General features: G+C 41.8%; 1 protein-coding gene across 7 annotated transcripts in view; it reads right to left on the bottom strand.

Moving 5' to 3' along the window:
- PHACTR3 (phosphatase and actin regulator 3) overlaps positions 1-21,388 on the bottom strand; it is a 162,005-nt gene that overhangs the window by 55,577 nt on the left and 85,040 nt on the right. For 5 of the 7 annotated variants that reach the window (XM_019484478.2, XM_059713223.1, XM_059713221.1 and 2 more), the window contains exons 2-4: positions 11,121-11,282; positions 8,042-8,119; positions 2,941-3,120 (exon numbers count right to left, since the gene is read on the bottom strand). In XM_019484478.2, the coding sequence (XP_019340023.1) occupies positions 2,941-3,120; positions 8,042-8,119; positions 11,121-11,282 (420 nt within the window). The remainder of the gene's footprint in view (positions 1-2,940; positions 3,121-8,041; positions 8,120-11,120; positions 11,283-21,388) is intronic. The other 2 variants (XM_059713222.1, XM_059713224.1) reach the window with 1 other exon arrangement.

Genomic DNA, 21,388 nt, shown 5'->3' on the forward strand with positions numbered 1-21,388 from the left:
TAGACTGGGAAAATAGGCATGTTGTTGCTTTCTTCATGTCACATACCAAGGCAATGACAGAAGAGAAAAGAGAATCCAGAACTCTGGATTCCAGGTCTCCTGTTCTAGCTTCGGGATGTTACAAAACTCCTACAATATAATTTTTAAAAATAAAGTTTTTTCTGTCTTCTAGCTGTCAGTTAGATGAGTCTCATGAAAAGGAACTTTTGCTTGACATTGCTGTGAAAGACTGTCAGGTGATAAACACAGGCACATATTTCTATCATAATATTATACCGCTAGAGACCTAGAAGCATTTAGCATACTCCATGGGAATTCCAAGACTTGTTATTTTGCAATGTGGCTTTTTCTCCCTTTTAACTTGTTCATTTGAACCCCCGTAAGTTGGAAGCACAAATCTCTTAAATCCTACAGACGGCAAAAATATAAATGTCTCCTATGTTACTGGCTTGCTTTTCCTCTCTCTTCCTTTTTCTTGTTTTCCCCTCTTTTTCACACCTCTACTATACACATCAATATTTGCATATTTAGCTAAATAGCATAAAATTTCAAAGATACAGTAATAAAATGTATGCACATGCACAGGGTTGAGCCTGTATTGCTTGCTGAAAACTCCTGTGTAAACCACTGGAAGCTGTGTCAAGGAAAGCTCATCCTACATATCTTTTCCCACTAACGTCACTAGGAACAGGGTAAGGTCTGGAATGGATTTGGACTGCTTATGCTTATAAAGAGAGAAATGCCAAAATGCATAAAGATGGAACTAATTGAGCTCAAGAAAATAGTAACAATAATTGCATGGAAAGCCAGAAGTCGCTAAAGAAAGAGGCAGAAGGACATCTAACAACGACTGGAGTTTCACAGCATGGGAAGCAAGCTGTTTAAGAAAATGTAATTCCATCTTTCTCTTTACTGAGGCTGGAGGAAAGACACAAGCCCTGAGAGGACAAAAATAAATGCAGAATACAAGCAAGGCTAGGTAATAGAGATAGTAAAAAGAACTGGCACTAGCAAGGGTCACCAGAAATAAGGACAATCTGGAAAGACATCAATGCCTATATTCAGAGTTTAGAAATGGGATGAAAATGATTCTGGACACGGCAGAGCTACACACACACAACTTCCTTTTCTCATCTCTTTTTCCTTCCGATCTCTTTGGCCTCACCTTTCCTGTCGCATTGATTGAAACCAAACACAAGCAGAGAGGAAGCTTGCTCAGAGCTATATAAAATGGCAGTGGTCTTGGAACATTATTATTAATGATCGTAGTGCCTGGAGAATCCCAATGCAGATTGAGACCTCATTGTCTTAGGCTCTGTAGGGAGATGGACAGTTTGAAGAGCATTTAGTTTGGCTCAAGATAAACCAGAAAAGTGGGAAAAGAACCATATGAGTATGCATTAACAGAAGCCAACTACATACAGGGCTAGATTCTGAGTCACTTGCATTGCTTTCATTTTATAACATAAAGAACAGAGATGAGACAAATATTAGAGGGCCCCTATGTAAAAAATCTATTTTGAGATGTTTCTTCATGACGTAACACACGAAGCAGAAATTGAGAAGATGAGGAGATAATATATTGTTCCGGTTAGAAGTTGACTCTCTTTTCCCTCCTCTTCCAAAAGACCCATAACAATCACACTCAACTTATGAATAGAGTTGATCTATAGTCAGGCCACTGATTAATAATAAATCTTATTAATAAAAATACTACTAATAACTATTATAGTGATAGTTACTAATGGCAACACAAAGGCTAGATATTAAAGCTGTATCTGCGTTCTACTGGACCAATAGTTAAGTAAAAGATTAAATTAATCGTTCTGGCCCCACAAACATGGGGCCAATCAGGACTGGCTCAACCCAAGTACAATTCAGAACAGCATTAAGGTTGCTCTAAGTTTTACTCAGTTGCACTGCCCACCAAAGGGGCTGTTCCAATAACTTCTTGCCAGAATACTGAGGCAATTAGGACATATCAGTATTTTTTTTTCTCCAACCATGTCTAGTACACTGGGGGCACGTCTACATGAGACAATGTGCAGTAGACTAATTCTACTGCGCATTAGCACACGTGGCAAAAACCATGCTAATATGCTAATGAGCAGTAGTCTACTGCACATAAAGTGTAACACAGTGTACAATCGCACTAATGTGCAGTGCAGCAGCCTACTGCACCCTTATTTAGTGTTTGATTATACAAGTACTAAAGTTAATGTGCAGTAGGCACTGCACATTAATGAATGTGTAGATGTGCTCTGGGTATAACAACTGACTCCATACAATGAAAAATTCCCCTATGACACAGATATATCAGCTGACTATTTTGGCAACTTTTTATACTAAGTTTCTTATTGCTAAAACTTTGTCTGGCAGACCTAACTGGGTTCAGATCCTGGTGTTATTTGCCCCTGGGGGGTCAAAATTTGTGAGTGTTTGCAGGAAGGGACTCCGGTATGGAGGTTGATTTGGGCTTAGTTGTGCTATTGATACAGAAGTGCTCTTTCTACAAACTGAAATACATTTTCAATTTCATCCTTGGATCCCAGTATGGGTGACCATCTCAAAGGGGACATGTGCATCTCTTAGGTACATGGCCATTGCAGTGCTACCCAGGTTGTTCAGGCAGCCACATACCTGCTGTGGAAATTTAAGCAAAGATGTTTTAGAGGAGAATGTTTCACATTCGCAATAATTAGTACTAATACCAAGAGTGCACAATGCTAATGTAGTCTCTTCTTATACATCCAACTATGCCCATTACTCCCAGGTCCATGTGCCCCTGGGTTTAGCAAAGATCTCGAAACTCAATACAGGTTTCTAACCTGGTCTGGAAGAAAGAGAGCTGAATGCAACACTGACCCTCTCAGAAACCAATTCTTTTGACTTATCTCAGGCCAGCTCAGGGGAAGCACTTTTCTATTTTATATTCAATACCTGCATCCTCTTTCAGCTCCTCTGACTGCAACTCCTCTCCAAGTGAGGTCGCATTTGTTGTTGCTGTTGTATTTTCCTGCTGCATCTCTTCTGAGGTAAGTGCCTGGCATGTGGGAGGTGGAAGGTCACTCGGCATTGCTCTGGTGGCACCATCAGCAGTGCAAGCTTTGCCTTCGGCATCTAAAACACCATGTCATTTAATCTTAATTAAGCTGTCAATAGTAAAAGCTAATGCATCCTGCCACTAATTAGAAGTATATGCCTAATAATCTGTTACTTACTGCACAGGGTTCTTTATGAGGACTCACTGTAGTGAGAACTTACCTTTGGCAGCATCTGATTTCCAGAGGTGCTCAGCACCTGTTGATCCCACTGACATCAGTGGAATTTGTGGATGCTCGGCAGCTCTCAAAATAAGGCTCCTGATACTCAGCTGCCTCATTGGGGTTTTGTGGGTGACTAAATTTAGGCCCCTTTTTTAAACAGGTGTGCTCAAATGTCTGAACAAAACTGAAATCCAAAGTCTTCTTGACACAGGTTCAGAGGGTCAGATCCAGCTACCCTGACCTAGCCTTGAATAGTAACTTTTGCCGCCAATAGTCCCATCAGCTGTAAGAACTCTGATGACCTTCGCTATTTTCCAGTTCAGGCAGATTTCCTTGGTTCTCTCTCAGAAATGATAGGATCAGGCTCACTTTTACAAATTGGAGCAACTACTTTCAGTTCAGGCTAGGTCTCTGAAATGATATGTTTGTATGTTGTCCACTGTGGCACTAGAAACTCCTTAGTAGAACCTCACAACATGTCTGTCCTCCCTTGTAATGATACCATGATAAGTTTCTTAAACTGCGATTTAAGACTTAATGTTCACACGCTCCCCTTTTCACTTTTGTAAGACTTTTTGCTCACTTGATTAAAGGTATCAAACTTTGGCCCACAGATGCTGCAGAACTAATGCAGTATTTTTTGTTATAGGCTGAGCTCACTCTGGCTGCCTCATAATCACGTTTGGTGAAAAGTTACTGTTCTTAAAATAGCCCCTGCAGTAGCACAGTTGCTATGATACAGGGGAACGGGGGGAAAAAGTTCACTGCCGACGTTACAGCTCATTGTCAAGCCAGCCTATACATAATCATTGGCATATTAACAGCTGCCTGCATTATTTGTCAGGGAGAGCTTTCCTCCTAGCACTATACCTTGTGTTACATTTGATCAAATCTACTCTTTGTAACTGAAAGCAAGAAGGAAAAAACTCCCTAAATGTTTGCAAGGAGCAGAACTGGATAGCTCTGTCTGTGTTCTCCAGGGCTAGGGACAGAAATTATACATAAACTAGTATAAGTGATCAGAAACTGGTATAAGTGACCAGAAATTCAGTGCGCACAAAGCTCTTTCAAAGTGGCTGAAACTGGTTTAAGATAAACCTGGATGGATGTAGTATCAGACTGAACTGATTTAGGTTAAATTGGTTAATTGAACTTCTGCCCTAGATCCCCTCCAGATTCAAGTTAAGACAGTCCCCAGTATCCCATGATGCTTTTCACCTCCCTCCACCCCCACAAGGTGGGTGGGCTAGGTTTGGCCCTAGCTGTCTGCTCCAGCCCAGTAGGGAGGCATGCTGTAGCACCCCCCCCCCCCCAGCTTCTGGCCAACTGCAGGCATGTGACTGCATTTCCAGAATCAAAAGTGGATGTCTGTTCACTTGCTTATCAGTTCAATCTATGCAGCACAGACTAACCTGCAAAGGTTGAATTGATTTGGCTTCGGACTTTTTGACTCTCTGTACTTAGCGCAGGAGATAACTCCTGCTGTGCAAGCCACTGAACGCTGTGCCACAACAATAAAACAGAGCCAGAACATTGGCTCTTTTAAATCATTATGTATAAAAAAACTGCACTGGCAAATGGAATAACAGCCAGGAGAAGACAGCCCTGTCAGCAAGCTTCTAATGAGGAGTGTCTGGGATCGAGAATTACGAGGTCCCTGGTCAGAGGTGGGCAGCGCACATGCAGATGCAGATCCCTACAGCAATATGGCAGTGGTAGTGCTAACCCTGTGATTTTTGAGAGATGATCAGGAGACAGCACAAATGGCAGGTATTAGACTCACTAGTATAAGAGGACACTAGAGACTCTCTGTAAGTCTTCAAAATGCTGACAAACGAGTGTCAGGAAAAAACAGCACTCTTCCATACTGGAGAACTCGGATCACAAGTGAGGACAAACCATCTACTTAGACAGGAACAAATTATGGCAAACATTGGATTCTACAGCCTAAGCTGCCCTGGGATCATAGGGCAGTAGGGATGGAAGGGATGTCATGAGGCCATCTAGTCCAGTTCCCTACTCAAGGCAGGATTATCCCCAGCTAAACCATCCCAGCCAAGTGTGTGTCTAACCTACTCTTGAAATTTTCCAGAGATGGAGATTTCAGAGCCTCTCTAGGTAGCCTGTTCCAATGCCAGTCGGTCAAAAAGTTCTTCTCAGGGATGCATCTGCGCTTCTCACAGTAAGAATGAAGACTCTCAGAAGTAGCATGACTCAGACAGAGTTAGCAGGAGACAGCACTTTTATGGTTAATGAAATCTACTGTATAATTTCTAGCATCACCCTCTAGATTTAATTTGGGTCACATTTGTTCCTTGCCCTTACTCCACCATGCTTGGGAGCAATGAAGCACAGGGCTGCTCACGCTGTGACTCCATCATAGGGTTCTGGAAACCAGGGGCTGGCTACTCGATACTGCACTCCATGAACAACAGGGGCAAGAAGTGGGAAGAGGCTTGGCTTGTTTAGGCACTGTCAATTTACAGGGCAGAATCTCTGGTCAGGTGCTATGAAAAGGGAAGTAAACTGTCCCTTGAAAAGTGGTTAAGTCCCCTTGTACAATCTGTCCTCAGAGCAAGGAAAGCCCCAGAAAGAAACTGTTCCAGGTACCAATTCCTTCCAAGCTATCCCTGAAGTGATGCAGTTTCTTCACCAGCTCCTATTCTGGGCTGAGCCCAGTTAAGAGTAGCTCACAGTTTCTGTAGGCTGGTGTGCAGTGCAGCATGCTAGTTACCAAGTGGGTACACTACAGAAACAGATCGTGTCATTGCTGGGTGACAGGGCTTCACTGTTTTTTTTCAGATTCAAGCTGTCTCTCTGTTTTGTGTTAATTTAGTAAAGAGAACAGGAACCAGGTCACCCGCAGCAGAGTTAAGTCACAAAGAGAAGCCTGGAATTTAGAGATTTAGCATAATACTTCTCCGTTTAACAATTGCAAATTATTGCAGTGAGCATTCATAAAAAAAAACAAAACAGATTTAATCTGAAAAAATGAGGATGCCACTGCTACAGTTTTGCCTTAGTCTGAGTGGGATTATGATCAGTTTTTACAAGAAATTTGGGGCAATTTTCAACAGGATTTAGTAAACTACATATGTAAGACAATAAAAGGATGCTTAAGATTCAAAATATCTGTTGTGTCGGAAGAGAATAATTTTTAGTATCATATATTGTCCTGTGCTTGACCATTATTCAGACTCTCTTGTCTAGACAACAGTGTGACATTGTAAATTTGCCTGATGTTTTTATGAACCCTACATAACTGTAACAGAGACAAGGAGGGAAGAAGAAATAAACCAGTCCATTTTCAACCAACCTTTGAAAAGCAACTTTTAAATTCCTGTTGGTCACTGTTTATTGAACTAGGCTTATTTGGTTCTTTGTTTTATCTTTCAAAAATAATTTCAATATGTAACTTCTTAAGTTTTATTTTCAGCTTTTTCTTGATAACAAGTCAAAAGCTGATCTAATATTAGTATTGCCTTTGATGTGCTCTATATAATTTTCCTTTGCTTGTTTTTAGAAGGCTATAACTTCAAATTCATAGTTCATTCAAAATTTATATATACATTGCAAATTTCTTAGCCTTATGTCTATCTAGTATCATCAGTATGATAAGGGATTAAGTAGTTGTCTGGTATGAAGGGAAAATGGTTCAATAGAGTATTAATCATATTTAACAATAAGCATTCTTAAAACTTCTACCAGAATAAACTGGCCATTCAGTAGCTTTTATATCTTATATATAAAATGCATATGAAATACACATGCATAGTTTTACTGTAATTACAAATGCTTATTTCCTGACTCTCTGCTTTTTCAGTTGCAGTCAAATATAATATCATCAAGTGTCATTTTGTTGGGTTATTTATAGACTTTCAATTTTTTCAAACAAGGCAAAATAATTTTTGTTCCTATTGGTTTCAATAAGTATTCTTTATATCTCTCAGCTTGGTATTATTCAGCAGGCCTCTTCCCCCTACCCTCTACATCCCTTCCCTCCCCCCCCCCCCCCAACCCTTTCCATACCATGAAGTTTGATAAAGTTCCTGAACCAAAGATAATTTAGTTTAGCTATATTTAGGAAACATGCGTATACGAAGTTGGGTATCTGATGCTGGGACCCACTCTATCTGTTAGAAGCCTAAACCATCTCAGGAACCTGTCTTTTTCTCTCCTAGCAGCATTTGTTTGGGGCTTTAGACAAGTAACTAATAGAATCACAGTCCTTTGTGCAGGTCTGTGGCATTTTACCCTCTTATCTTCAGTCACTGCTTCTGAACTTCTTTTGTATTCAGGAAGCTTTAAAAACAACAGCACCAACTCTCACTTTTCTCTGTGAATGAAGGACTGGTATAATGATATTGTGTCTTGTACCTGCTTGACATTAAAGACAACTGAAAACCTAAATTTAACATCATTCTATAAATAGTCTGTACCAGTTAGCTTTGCTGAATGCATCTGTATGTTTGGTGTTACAGTCATTTAAGCTTTGAGTTTTTTGGCAGTTTTCTGTAATTGCATAAAACCTGCATCGCTGACTTCATGCTTGCATAACTGGAATTGTACCCAAGATGGAGAAACACCCCAAACTAATACTGTTTATGTTGAGTTATACTCAGAATGAATGTGACTTAATGATTGTTCAGGCTGATCACATTTTTTTCCCTTCGTGGCCATGTGTTTCCTATTTGCATGAATGAGAACTACAGTGAAAAAAATAAATAAGTAAATAAATAAGAACTACAATAAAAAGGAAGATAGCTTTTACTTACCTTGTTCCATCATCTCCAGAAGACCTTTCTTAATGAGTTCATCCCGACCTTGCCTTGCTGTAATCTTCTTCTCTAACACTGCGGAAGGTGGTAGCATAACATAGAAAATCAGAGGAAACAATGGATGGAAATAGTCAGGTACAGAAATTCAATGGGAAAACTGCAACAGGTGAATGGTGACTAGTTGCAAATGCATTATGCTAATGAGTGGACCTGGAAAGGACCACAGAGAATTTTCGGGGTGTAGTTTTAATGCTGGGCTGCATTTTGGCTGACTGGCCAGTTCAGTGCTTTTTTCATCATTAAAGCCATAGTAGAATGGCCAACTGAAGACACAGGACTCTGTAAAGTACAAAGATATACCAAGAGGCTTAACAACCAGGTTCATATCCTCTGTCAAAATTCAAGGTTGTTTCAGTGCAGTGTTTTGGTTTTATGCATTGGTGATAGAGATGCCAGCTGCCTGGATCTGAATCTAAATCTCCCAGATCAGGAGATGTTCAGATTTAGGGTGTTAAACAGTACAAAACTGTTTAATATTTGTGACTGATTATTAGGGGAAGCCAAAAGCTCCACCCTCCCCAAGACTTCCTGCCCACTACTACTTTGTCTCTTTGTCATACCACGCTTTGTATAAGCATCTGTTACCGATATATTATTTCACCTGATTGACCTTCATCCACAAGTGTGAAGCATGGGGATGCCCTCCCCTGCTTAGAAATTTTTCAAACAAATCACCAGCTGGTATTGCTCACCGAATGCAGAAGGGGCTTCAAAGCTACTTGGTCCTTCTTTTTTTTCCCCTTCCTCTCTATCTTCCATTCTGTGTATCAGTCCATTCTTGGAATCAAATGAATTAGCTGCCTTAAGGCAGAGAGTAACTCTGATAGGAATCAAGAATTGGAACCATGTTTCATAGATTTCATAGTTATTAGAGTCGGAAGGGACCTATTAGGCCATCGAGTCTGACCCCCTGCCCTGGGGGTTCAGATGACCTCAGCCAGGTGTTTGTCCAATCTCCTCTTAAATACCTCCAAGGAAGGAGACGGCACCACTTCCCTTGGAAGCGTATTCCATATTTTGGCAAACCGCACTGTAAAGAATTTTTTCCTGATGTCCAGTCTAAATTTGCTCTCCTTCAGTTTGTGGCCATTGTTTCTAGTTACCCTGATGGGCACCCTGGTAAACTTCGTATCCCCTATTTCCTGCTGTTCCCCCACCCCCACCCCGATGAGTTTGTAGATGGCCACAAGATCACTTCTCAGCCTTCTCTTGCAGAGGTTGAGAGATGTTGTGAAACTAGTAGAAAACTGCTGCTCCGTAGTGTTGAGAATGGTGAAGAGAACATATGTCCTCTCTTCTCAGAGGACTTCAGCTTCTGTACCTAGGGGCAAGTCCTGAACACCTCCTCTCCTACATAATATACAAGGGGAGAGAAGCTGGATGCTGGGAGCTCTCGCTAGGAGTGTGCAGCACTTTTATACTCCATGGAAAGGCAGCCTCCTGTGTCCCCAAGTAGAAATGTATTAGGGGGAAGGCTGTGGATTAAGGGTTGGCTATTGCATTTGAGGCCAACAATATATATAAGCAAGGACAGGGAGATGCTGAACATGTGAAAACTACTGTAGCCTTGATACTGCGACTGTGAAGCAGCCTTGGAAAGTATGTTTTTTTTTCATGTGGTCTCCACAGAGTACCTTGTGGACAACCATCTTACATCCTTTGCAATCATTTGCTCCTTAGAAGAAACAAGTGACTTCTGCTTCTATGCTGAACACTAGGGATGCTTTTTGAGATGAGAGCGTTCACACTTTGTCACCCCAGCATCTAGTAAGCATTTCTACAACACAATATCTGCCACTTCCTGTAGGAAAGAATTCTTACTGTTCTGTTCAAAAGTTGAGCCCAATCAGGCACAGCAATGACAACATGCTCTGTTTAGGGGTCTTGATAGATTTCTGTCACCAAAATGGGAATTGAAAATAGGTTGAATGCAATATGTCAAAAAGGAGTGCCTAGAAAAATGAAAACATAAACACCTCTAATTGTAGGGATACTTTTTGGGTACAAAGCTTTGGATGATGTCACTATTCAAGCAGATATCATCATCAGTTCTCTGTTTACCATTCAGCACATCTTTATGTTTTTGTCCAATACCTTACCCGTAGAATCCACTTTTTCTGGCACTTAAAAAAAGTCCTCTTTGTTTACTGTTTAATTTCTAATGCAAAGTGTTAGGCTCATACCACCATACCTCCAGGCTCATACCTCCAGCACAGGAGCAGTGCAATTTTCCCCACTGATGTGCAGAGTTCTTCCACTGATATGCATTAATGCTGATATGGAATATGTTTCCTTGAGGTATGTGAATGTAAGTTATTCCACTACTTCTTTACTAGTTGTCAATGTAAGGATTGTTATGATGATGTGGCTGTTTTCAGTGTAAATTCCCAACTAGGACTGGATTGCTAGCGCTAACATACTTTACAGAGGTTGCCAAAGAGACATCAGATGGTAACTATTTGGAGACATGCCTGGCACTGGGCCATGTCCAAGTAATGGACTTTCTAAGGATTATGGGTAGGTTGCAAAAAATAGCTTTGAGGCCTTTTCTGTACTCATTTTAACTGAAGAGCCAGACTTTGGTACTCAGTCACATTCAGTAACAGTTACTGAATGGTGGTTTATGGTATTATTTAGATATAAAAGATTTTCCAATGGAAGTATGGGTATCTCTCCTCAGCCTATAAATAAGCAATCCTTGTTAATGCTGTTGCATTCGAACCCTTATAAATGCAGCAACTAGGGACATAATGTAGCTTCTTCAGTCTGGACTGCCTGCACAGTTAAGTCCTCTTTAGGCAAGCTGAAATTCATTTCTTTGAAATTTTGTGCTTTGTGTTATGCAGGGAGCTGGATCACGATAGTCCCTTCTGGTCTAAGAACCTCTGAATCCACAGCAAACCCAATTTTAGGGATTACTTTTAGAATCAGGTCATCAATAATTTGCCAGTTCTGCTTATTTTTCCTCTCAAGCTGCTTTGGTTTGTGCGGAGTCAAGCTGTCACTCTCATCCTACCTGCCGACGTCTGCTTTAGCTTCTCGTTTTTCTTTTTCCTCCACTTCCACGGTTTGAAGATCCTGCCCAGTGTTGCCAACTTGCTGTTCCTTCTCACTGGTGGAGTTCTAATCCCTGAGACCAGATAGTCAGAACGCATTGCCGGGGACTGCTCCATCTCATCTACGAGGGTAAACACAGAACAAAGCCAACGGTGAGAGGAATATAAGACCAAGTGCTTCATGCTAGACTTAATACGGGGAGATTTATGGTAACTACTCCAGCTAAGAGAGCATTCAATTTAGGTATCTATCAGGCTAAGTAGTGCAAAACAAGGGGTGGTGAGGGGGGGAGTCATTTTAGTCTCTAAAGGAGGTAAAGCAAAGAAGCCCAGCTAAACCTCCTTGCACCAGCATGGCTGTTTGTACTGCAGAGATGTGGCTTAGAGCTGTGTTTCTCAACCCGTGGGTCCAGAGCCAAAAGGAGGTCACGAAAATATATGAAAGGGTCACGAACAAACTCTCAAAATGGATCGACAAACTTTAAAATGAATTGTCCTTTACAGGAGAAAAGCATAGGAAACCGTGGCTTGTCCCTTGCAGGCTGGCAGAGCTCCCCATGTGCCACCCCCACACCCCGCCCCACAAATTGGGGAGCTGAGGCCTGATGGGGGGGGGCACAGGGTCAGGACTGGCCACTGATGTTTACAAATGGGTCCTGGTCCAAAAAAGGTTGAGAACCACTGCCTTTGAGGGCACTTAGCCAACTACCTAGCATCTGAGTGGCCCTGTCGCTGCCCTCTCTCAGGGACACCCTGTCCAGAGGGACATGCTGGAGGGATGGATGGGCAGTTGAACATGTACCTCTCCTGCCTGCCCATGCCAGACACCCATCTTGACAGCAAGTCCCACCAGGAAAGAGCCCACAGGAGGGCTACGCCTTATGCCCTTGCTTCCCTCCTCAGGTGCTTTCTACATGAGAAGCCCCTGCCAGGCTGTTAGTCCAGCCAAAGCACTTGGATGGATGCGTGCAGCCCCGGGGGAGCGTGTGGGCCTCCTTGGAGTCTGTGCTCTTCTGAAGGGATCCAACAGGGAGTGAAAAGAAAAGAGGGGCCTTGTGCCAGCTCCCCTCACACGCAGATAGCCAGAGCTCGCCTGAGGAGGAAGGAAAGACTAGCAATGAGGGCGCTAGGCTGACGTGCCAGCCGCCTCGGCCCGGACTCCTGAGCTGCCCCCGGTGTCCTGCACGACCCCTCTCTCTGCTGCACCTCAGCGTGTGGAGATGGTAGGACTTCCTCTCAGGGGTAAGTAAATTACAGGTTTCCCTCACGTTATGCAGGTTCTGCATGGGCGAATTCGCCCTTGCGCAATGACCTTTTTTATACCAACAATTTGCTATGCGTGAGGTAAATTCGCCCTCCTGCGATGGGTGTGGTGGAGGACCGCGGTCGGCTGCTCTGTGCGGTGCGTTGTGGGAGCGACGGGCACCTAAATAGTCTCCTGCGTGGATCTGTGCTCCTCGCTCGCTGCCCGCGAGACGTGTTTCTGTAGTCGCCATCCCCATGATGGCAGTGCCCTGTGCTGGCGTGCATGGTTTGCTGTTGGTGAGCACCACAATTGTCTGGTACAAGTGGCAGAAATGGGGCTGGGGGTCGGTACAGTCGGGGTCTTGGAGCGTATCCCTATTTGTTACGTTGTAAAGTGGGTTCCCTCGACACGAGTTCGAGTTATGCTCCGTTTTGCAGGAACGTGCGTGCCGCACAAAGCGAGGGGAAACATAACTGCAAGATGCTCTGATACCATGGTTATGAGGGCACAGAGACACCTCAGGTGGATGGACTGTTTTTGTAATAATAATCACAGGGCAATGCATAGTCCTTATCCAGCTCTCGATCTTTAAAGCGTTGACCAAAACATCACATAATTGCTCTGCGGTAGGTACCTTTGTGTTGGTGATGTGGAACCTGAGACAGAGATGAACTAAATGGCTTTAAAAGGCACCACGGATTTGGGGTGCCTGTTTTAAGACCCCTCTACAGAAATGCTGAGCACCTGCAGAGCCGCATGCATGACTTCAGGAGAAGCTGTGGACATTCGGCGTTGCTTTAACGCGGGCCCAGCTAGCTCTAGGCTACGTCCCTGCAACGACCGGTCATTCTGTAAAATGTAGATCGAAGTACATTCCCCAAAAGCAGACAGGGTCTTTGATGAGACCTGGGCTTTTTCTCCCATGAGTTTCTGACTCCAAATGCTGTCCCCAGTCCCTAGTAAATGGGCATTTACTCGTCCCTTGTAAATGCCCTCTCCTCACATAAAGTACTACAGGCCTTCAGTGAACTCAGACTTTTATGTACAGAAATAGATTATTTGGGATGTAGTAAGTAGTTAAGCAAAATTCCCAACAGCTATTACACAAATATGCTCCTTAAACACGCAAAGGAAAATGCTGTAGTTCCTTTCATGCAGCCAAACCATATGACTTCATGGATTATGCTTCAGTAGGAGAATTGGTTTATGTGTTTTCAGTATTTTGGCTTTCCCTGCCCACTCATTTTGTTTAATATGACATGTAACAGTGAAGACTGAATGGCGATAGACATCTTCCAGCCAGTGTCACAACAGGGAAAAAGCACAGTTCCATAAACGAGGATACTGATAGCATTGCATATATGAACACCCAATTATAATTGTCAAAAGTGATGCCACCCCCAGTCACCCAGCCATGTTAGTTATAAGACTATCAGCAAATTTTGCTCAACTACCCCTAACCATTTATATGAGCCATGTGGAGCCATGAGCATATATGCATTTCCAAGTCATTTCCCTCTGGAATAATAAAATCATAATAATGTTCTTTGTGAATGCTGGATAAGAAAACTATACACAATATATTACAGGTTTGTTTTTCATGACAGGTGGGGATTTCCAACAGGAAATAATTTTGAAAAGATTTTTAAACACAGCGGGATAAAAATGCATTCTTCTTTTTTATTTATTTTTTAAATATTAGTATTAAACACGTTTTACTAGTGGTTTGCATTATAGCCTTGCAGTTGAATACATCCATATTGGTTAGCATATTAGTCAGCAGAACAGTTGTTGGGTGCACAAAGTGAAATAATAAAACATGTGACATTCCTGATACTGCTATTTATATACGGGTGTAACTTGCTCATCTACTATTAAGAGGGGTTGCATGGGACAGTGCTAATTCTGCTCTGCTGTTCAGAGTCAACATGCTGGTAAGGTGAATCAAAGAGTAACTCTGGAGTCAAAGTTCCCTGAACATAACTAGTGGTTCCTGAAACACTGTTCTGTTGTAGAATCAAAGTTAAATCAGGTAAATCAAGGGAAGAGGTGCATTGTTTTAAAAGCACATAAAAGCAACTTTTGTCTTCTTCCACTGAGCTTGAACAAGTTTTCCCCGCTGAAATGCTACAGTTTTGAGTGGACATTAAAATTCCAACTGCGCTTTTAACAAAAGCAGGAATTTTCTTAGTTGGGTTTTTTTTACACCTTTTTATTTCTCCCACTGAGAGCCATGTGTCAGTTGTAGTTTATGTAGAGAATATATTTTCTAAAACACTCTGTGAGTATCTGTGGCCAGTATCTGAAGGTCTTGACAAGAGAAAGATGCCCATTGACTCCAAATACAATTTTCCTCTTGTAACGCACAAAATATGAGTTTTGTTACTCACAGAAGAACAACAGAAGGTAGTTAAATATCTTTTCTTTTGTTCATGTTGCATTCAAAACTCAATGGCAACAACTGACAAGAGTGAAATTTAGATTTCATATTTTTAAATTTAAAATTTAAATTCATATTTTTTAATTTAAAATTGTAATGTTTGATGCCCAAACATTTTTGCCCATGACATATGTGAGTTATTCCATAATGATAATGCCTTGTTCTCATATATAGCATTTTTATTGGTAGATCTCAAAGTGCTTTAAAAGGAGATCAGTATTATGGATGCATGAAGCAGTGAACAACGGCCATTTTGGGTGGGCAGCATTCTTTCAAACTCTGGACATACAAGGTACACAATCTCAGAGTTTGAAAGAATGCTGCCACCCAAAATGGCCGTTGTTCACTGTAGTCTGGAAGCTGCCTTTAGGAAGTTAAGAATTTAAACAAACAGTGAGGCATACTAGTATCTACGGAAGACTGAAGTTTTGCAGCCTTTCAAGTGCCATAGCATGCAAGAATCTCATCACTTGTTTTATTTTCCCCCAATTATATATTCAAAAACAAAAAGCATAATGAAAATGAACCTATGAGCCATTAGAACTGCTCATTACAAGAGACAGCACTGAGAACAGAAAATAGCAAAATAGATATGCTATTAGAATTATTTTAAAGCTGCAACAGAAACTACTGAAATTGGCATTTAGCCCTTCCTGCAACAGCCATTGTAATGGGAGTATAAGCATTTACACAATTAGCCTATCTCATTCACAAGGCATGAAATTGTATCCTCACCCCTGGAAGATACTATGGAGGTCAGGACAACCTCCACCAAACCATGCCTGTCCTTGCTATACACTTGCAGACTGCTGCTTGAGCAATTCCTGTTGTCCTGGGAGTCTCTCAAGCATATAAGTGGAGATTAAATGAGTGGCTGATTTTTAGATAGTATCTTGGCAAGTTGCTGACCCTGCGGCAGTTCATTCAGGATTTAGGTGTCTGCAAAGTGGTTTAAGCATCACCCATGTGTTTTTATTGACTGCTTCTAGTATAATACCACTATAGCATCTTTATCTGATACCAGGGAATCAAGGCATACCTAGGAAATAAATCTCAGCCCAAACTTCGTGCATCTCTTTCAGAGTTTACTTGTTACCCTAGGATCTTTTGCAGAACCTACAGCAGTGAGTGAGGAGTTTATAAAGACAACTGGAAAGGCACCAAGAGCGAAGTTGGAGCATTGCTGTTCATAGTATTTCCCCCCAAGATGTTCCAACATCCCCTTTTACTCTTGCCTTTTATTCTTGGGCTAGTAATTGTCAGCCAGAAAGATGGCTCCAGTGACAAATCTCTATTGCATGTTTCCCTAATCCAGATTGAGAGAGAGAGAGATAACAGCAGTTTTATGTCTGTTTATAAAGTGTTTTGTTAGGCTAGGAGTGTAAGGCACCCTTGCTGCAATCTTGACCTCCAAAATAGTTTAGTTGGGTTCACTTAATAATTCTGCCCTCTTGCCTGTTTTCTTGCTCAGCATGCTGGCTGGGTTTCAGTTTATCTTAATTTTGAGTTGCATGTAAGAATAATTAGAAGTAACAAGCCTGCTGAATAGCAATATAGGAAAAAATGAGAAAGGTATGGCAGAACAAAACAAAGTGGCTGAGAAGGGATGTGCTGAGGGTTGCTGTTGGAAAACAGATACCTCAGGGGGCACGTCTACACATGCCGATTTAAGGCACTTTAGCCCGACTAAAGGCACATTAAGGGCGTGTCTACATGTGCGTGCCCTTAATGCACCTTAAAAATGGCGATTTTAGGCTATTTGCACCTAAGCAGGTATCAAATTTAGGTGCAAATAGCTAAAGCACATTAATGTATGTGCAGATGTGTTAAGGTGCATTAACGCCTGTATATGGACTGATTTGGGGCTAACTCTAGTCCCACGTCAGTCCACCCAGACAGCGTTAATACGTTTTAATGCGTGTACATGTAAATGCGAGACTAAATCACCTTAATGCACATTAAACTAATATTTATTAAATTAGGCACACCTAAATGCACATGTAGACACACCCAAGAAGAAGAAAACATGTAGCAGTTGGAGTGAAGCTAGAGAGCTTTGGGCAGGAGATGAGGACCGGTAAAGAGCACAAGCATGAGGATGACAAATGGACAGGGAAGTTTGTACTTTGATGGAGTAGTGGAAGCTTTGGCAATGCAGGGGAATTGGCCCTGTTGTTTTCTGGCATAACCAAACAGCCCTGGGAGGCATTCCAGCAGACATAAGCTAGTGCTACCCTAAGACTACTGTCAGCTGGGTGCTGCACCAGAGCTGGTTGTCTGATAGACCAGGGAGTATAAAGGTACCATCCCCAATCTCTCTTATCCTCTACTAGTATAGCTGAGCAAGCCTCAAGGAGTTAGCCCTTTCCATTCTGACTGTGATTCCCTGAAATATAAACAAAGAGGATGAAGGCTGTAAAAGGGAGAATTATTTTGGGGTTTATAAAACAAATCCTCCAATGCAGACTTTGATGTGCTTTCTGACTTTAGCAATATACACACTTGCCACAAGATACATACAGTTCTGAGGCAAATGTTTTAATCACCTGCCATGTTCTAACTGTATACCATTCTCAGATTTTGCATTGTATAACTGAGATGGACAAAAATAAAATTTGATGGAGACAAAGTAAGACAGATGTCCTGAAGTCACAAATAACAAGGAAATGGTCTCCCTGGCAATGAGAACCACATGAAAGCCCTGAGCATGCTTCATCTTTACTCTGATTCTTTTTTCTTCTTTTGTGGGTTGGCTTTTTGGGAGATAGGAAGGCTATAGGACAAAAAGCAAGCAATTCTCATATACTCATATACTGCAGTGATAACAGAAGTAGCATGCACACCTAAATTTTAGCCAAATCATGCAGCCATCAGACTGTTAAGGCTTGCCAATTCTCAGGATGCTTTGTGAATTATTCAGCACATTCTTGAATCTTCAGTCAATATTTTAATTATAATAACTATAATGTGGGATAACATGGTTATTTTTCCATTGACTCTGATAGCCTGAGGCTATAGAACACATGGGGCATTTATAGATGTGCTGCGGGAGGGGGAGGGCACTTTAATTAAAGTGGTTTTGAGAGCTGCTGTAATTAAAGCGCCTGGTGTGTCATGTGTATCAGCGTCCCCACATTGAAAAATGGTGGTGGGGTGCTTTAACTAAAGCTCGTTGAATGAGCTTTAATTAAAGCTCCCCCACTGCCATTTTTCAGCAACAGGAAGCTGATGCACATGGCGCTGGAGTCTGCTCCAACGCATTGTAATTATAGCATGTTAGAGCAGCCTCAATGTACATGTATAGGCACCCATAGGAGCCGACATTGCTTTTTGCTGATGGGTGCTTTGTTCTTTGTTTTGCATGCCCACACCGAACCCCACACATGCCCCAAAGAGGCAGCACATTACTTCAACCTGTCTCACCCAATGTGGCTTGTGGGTGCTGAGCACCTGCTAATTTTTTTTGGTGGGTACTTGAGACCCAGAGCCCTCTGAGGTGGCACCTATGATAGAACATGTAGGCAATGTCTGGAAGCCAAATCAGGTTCCAAAACATGAACAACAGCTTAAAGAATAATCTAGTGTAGAAGGGCATGAAAATAATGCAAACATTTGAGCCCACTGTAGGAACTTCATACAGATAAGAGCAGTGACTGTTCTTCTAGCAGGAGCTAGATGGGCCAGTCAAATCTGCCTGGCCATTTTCTTGTGGTCAGTACATGGCCCTTTGAGTAGATTTGGTTGGAAAGCTTTTCACAAAACCAAGTTCAAGTCCCAGCTCTGGCTTGACTCAGGAAGGCAAGTACCCCAGGTCCCAGGCAAGTGCCCTCAACACCAATGAAGCAATTTTCAAAATATCAGTATTTTGCATGAGATAAAATTGTTTTCCAGACTTTTAGGACTATGCCAAAAAGTAATGGTCCCAAGCTCTGGGAATGGCAGAAATGTAGACCGGAGAAGTCTGTTATGACTTGCATCAGGAAGATGCTAGACAAGTATCACAAACTGAAACCTTTTTAAAAAGGAACCCCCTTGCTCTGAAATAGCCATTTGTGGGCCTATTGCAAGTTAAATATTTATATCCCACTCTGTCATATACTCTTTGTATTGGGGATAGGCAATAAGTAGCAGTGTGTTTATAACACACAAATTTCCATACTGGATGAGGCCATTGGTCATTCTAAGCCAAAGCTTTTCTTTGGCAGTGGCCAGCACCAAATACTTCAGAATATGTTATAAAAATGGAGAAATAGCCCTGTTGACACAAAAGCTCTGTTAATCAGCCTGATCCTCTGCATGTTTTCGACACTTATGACATCTCAAATCAGAGCAATAGAAGGGAGTCTAAAGCAACCAATACTGGACTGTGGCATCACAGAATAAACCAGGCAAGAAGAAAGAAAACTGCTAAGTATTGTTGCGAGTATGCAAAATTGCATGGAGGAAGTGAGCCTCCTGCGTTTCCTGAATTGTCAAGGGGCCTGTATGCTAATAGATTGGGCGTTTTGGATAACTTCTATTCCTGGTGACTGGAGTTCTGCCTGATAACTCCCCTGTGTATTACTGAGAGAAAAGGTTTCAAAATCTGCAACCTGCAGGTAGTTTAAAAATAACACAGCAGACAAGAGCTGCAGGCAAATTGGAAAAGCAAGGTGTGCTCTGCTTTCTGATCAACTGGTTTGTAATGCAGCACTGCAGCCTCTCCCCTGTACTGTCATTGCATCTGTCTTTGCACCTCAGAAGCAGAGTTAAAAATGGAAGAGGAGGTTCCCTTTTAGATGAGCAAACCCTTTGCCCAGCGTGGGAAGAATTGTCCTGGCCTTCAGGCTTTTGATATGGGGGCATCTATGTCATGCCTTATCAGTGTTAAAGTCTGGTTTGTCTACAGTCCATTTTCATTTCTAAAAATGACGGCAAGGAGGAACCTGCCTTCCTCAATGCCCACTGCTATGTCTGTGCCTGAAAAGGTGACCAGGAGTCCTGAAAAGACTGTTTGCATAGGAAGGGGGTGTTTTTCATCAAGTGGAGGAAGACATGAAAAGGGCAGAAAATGCCATGAGGTCACTTAACTCTGGAGTGTGATGTGAGAACTGTGTTGAGTTTAAGGAGAAAAGCAGTGGCAAGAAGGGAACCTGTGAACTTAAACCAGTGTCCCATGAACAGGAAGAACTAAATCAGGAAAGCTAAAAATGCACTAGTGTGAAATCCAGTTGGCCAGGGAAGAAGCTCAATGACTTGAAAGACCTGGTGAACCATCTGTATTTTTACATTCCAGTTAACCAGGCTTAACAACGAAGAATCTTGTTGGCAGAGATGGTTGGAAAATGTCTGGCAAAAGCTTCTTTTGGAAAATGCTGATTTGTCATAAGTAAAATAATTTGCAGAAATATCTTGATTTTGATTAAATTTTGTTTAGTGGAAAACAACAGTTGGTTTCAACATTTTCAGAACATAACATTTCAATTTGCTGCTTTGAAATTCCTTTTTGGTTTCAGTTGTTTTTAATTTATGTGCTATAACAATAGATTTGTATAAAGGAGCATTTAGAACAAAACACTGTACTGTTTTCAAAATGAAGCATTTTGATTAGCCCAAAATTAAATTTTCAGAATTTCATTTTATAGGAAGTTTTGAAATGTTTTGCTTTTGCTCTCTTTTGGAATGGAAAAGATACAGAAAATTCTGCAATTTTGTTAAAACAGAAAACTTGGTTTTCTGCCCACCTCCACGTATTTATAGAATGCAGGGTGTGGATAATAACAGTTGAACATGACGGTAAACTGAGGCCTGAATGATGAGTGCTAGAAAGATTCAACCCTGTGGGATCCTATTTATTGCAGTAGAAAAATAATGGCAGCTAGCTATGTAGCAGCTCAAGCTCACGCCTGAAATGTTATAATATTAGGTGGCCAGGCACCAGGCGCATGTGTTGGCAGACAGGCAGGTGTGGATGGTTCTGCTCCTTGTATATCTATTTGCAATGTTGTAGTAATGCTTTCCTTTAAGGTACTGTTTGTTCAAGGTTTCCTATCTCAGACTCTCTTACCCCACAGCTCAGTCTCTCTAGAATAAAAGTTAATAGAAACAGACACACCATGGGCCAAATTCATCTGTGTGATAACTATGTCATTGTCAAGGTACCTCGGGGATGACTCTGGCCTAGTAAATCTGAGCAGAGTTCAAGCTCTTGGACACACATGAGGATTCAGGGAAAACACTATAAAGAGCGGCAATATGACAGAAGGGAACTGATTGCTCCATGAACACCATGCAAAAAACAGCCCTGAGCATCCACAAAGACTGAGCTGTTTTATAGTCATAGTACTCCCAGCCATGCTGTCAGCATCCTGCCTGGGTTGACATTTCATATAGCTCTATATAGAAGCACAAGTCACTGTGTTTGCCTTGCTCCTCTTTCCTATGTCTCCTAAGGCAGGGCTACCTTTTCCATCTTCAGCCAGGTCTAGATTCCCATAATTTTCACCCATCTTTATTATGCTAAATTAAAGGTTCATGCTGTTTTTTAATCTGAACTGAGGGAG

This window comes from Alligator mississippiensis, chromosome 9, assembly GCF_030867095.1.
Source record: "Alligator mississippiensis isolate rAllMis1 chromosome 9, rAllMis1, whole genome shotgun sequence".
In the NCBI taxonomy this organism is placed as follows: domain Eukaryota; kingdom Metazoa; phylum Chordata; order Crocodylia; family Alligatoridae; genus Alligator; species Alligator mississippiensis.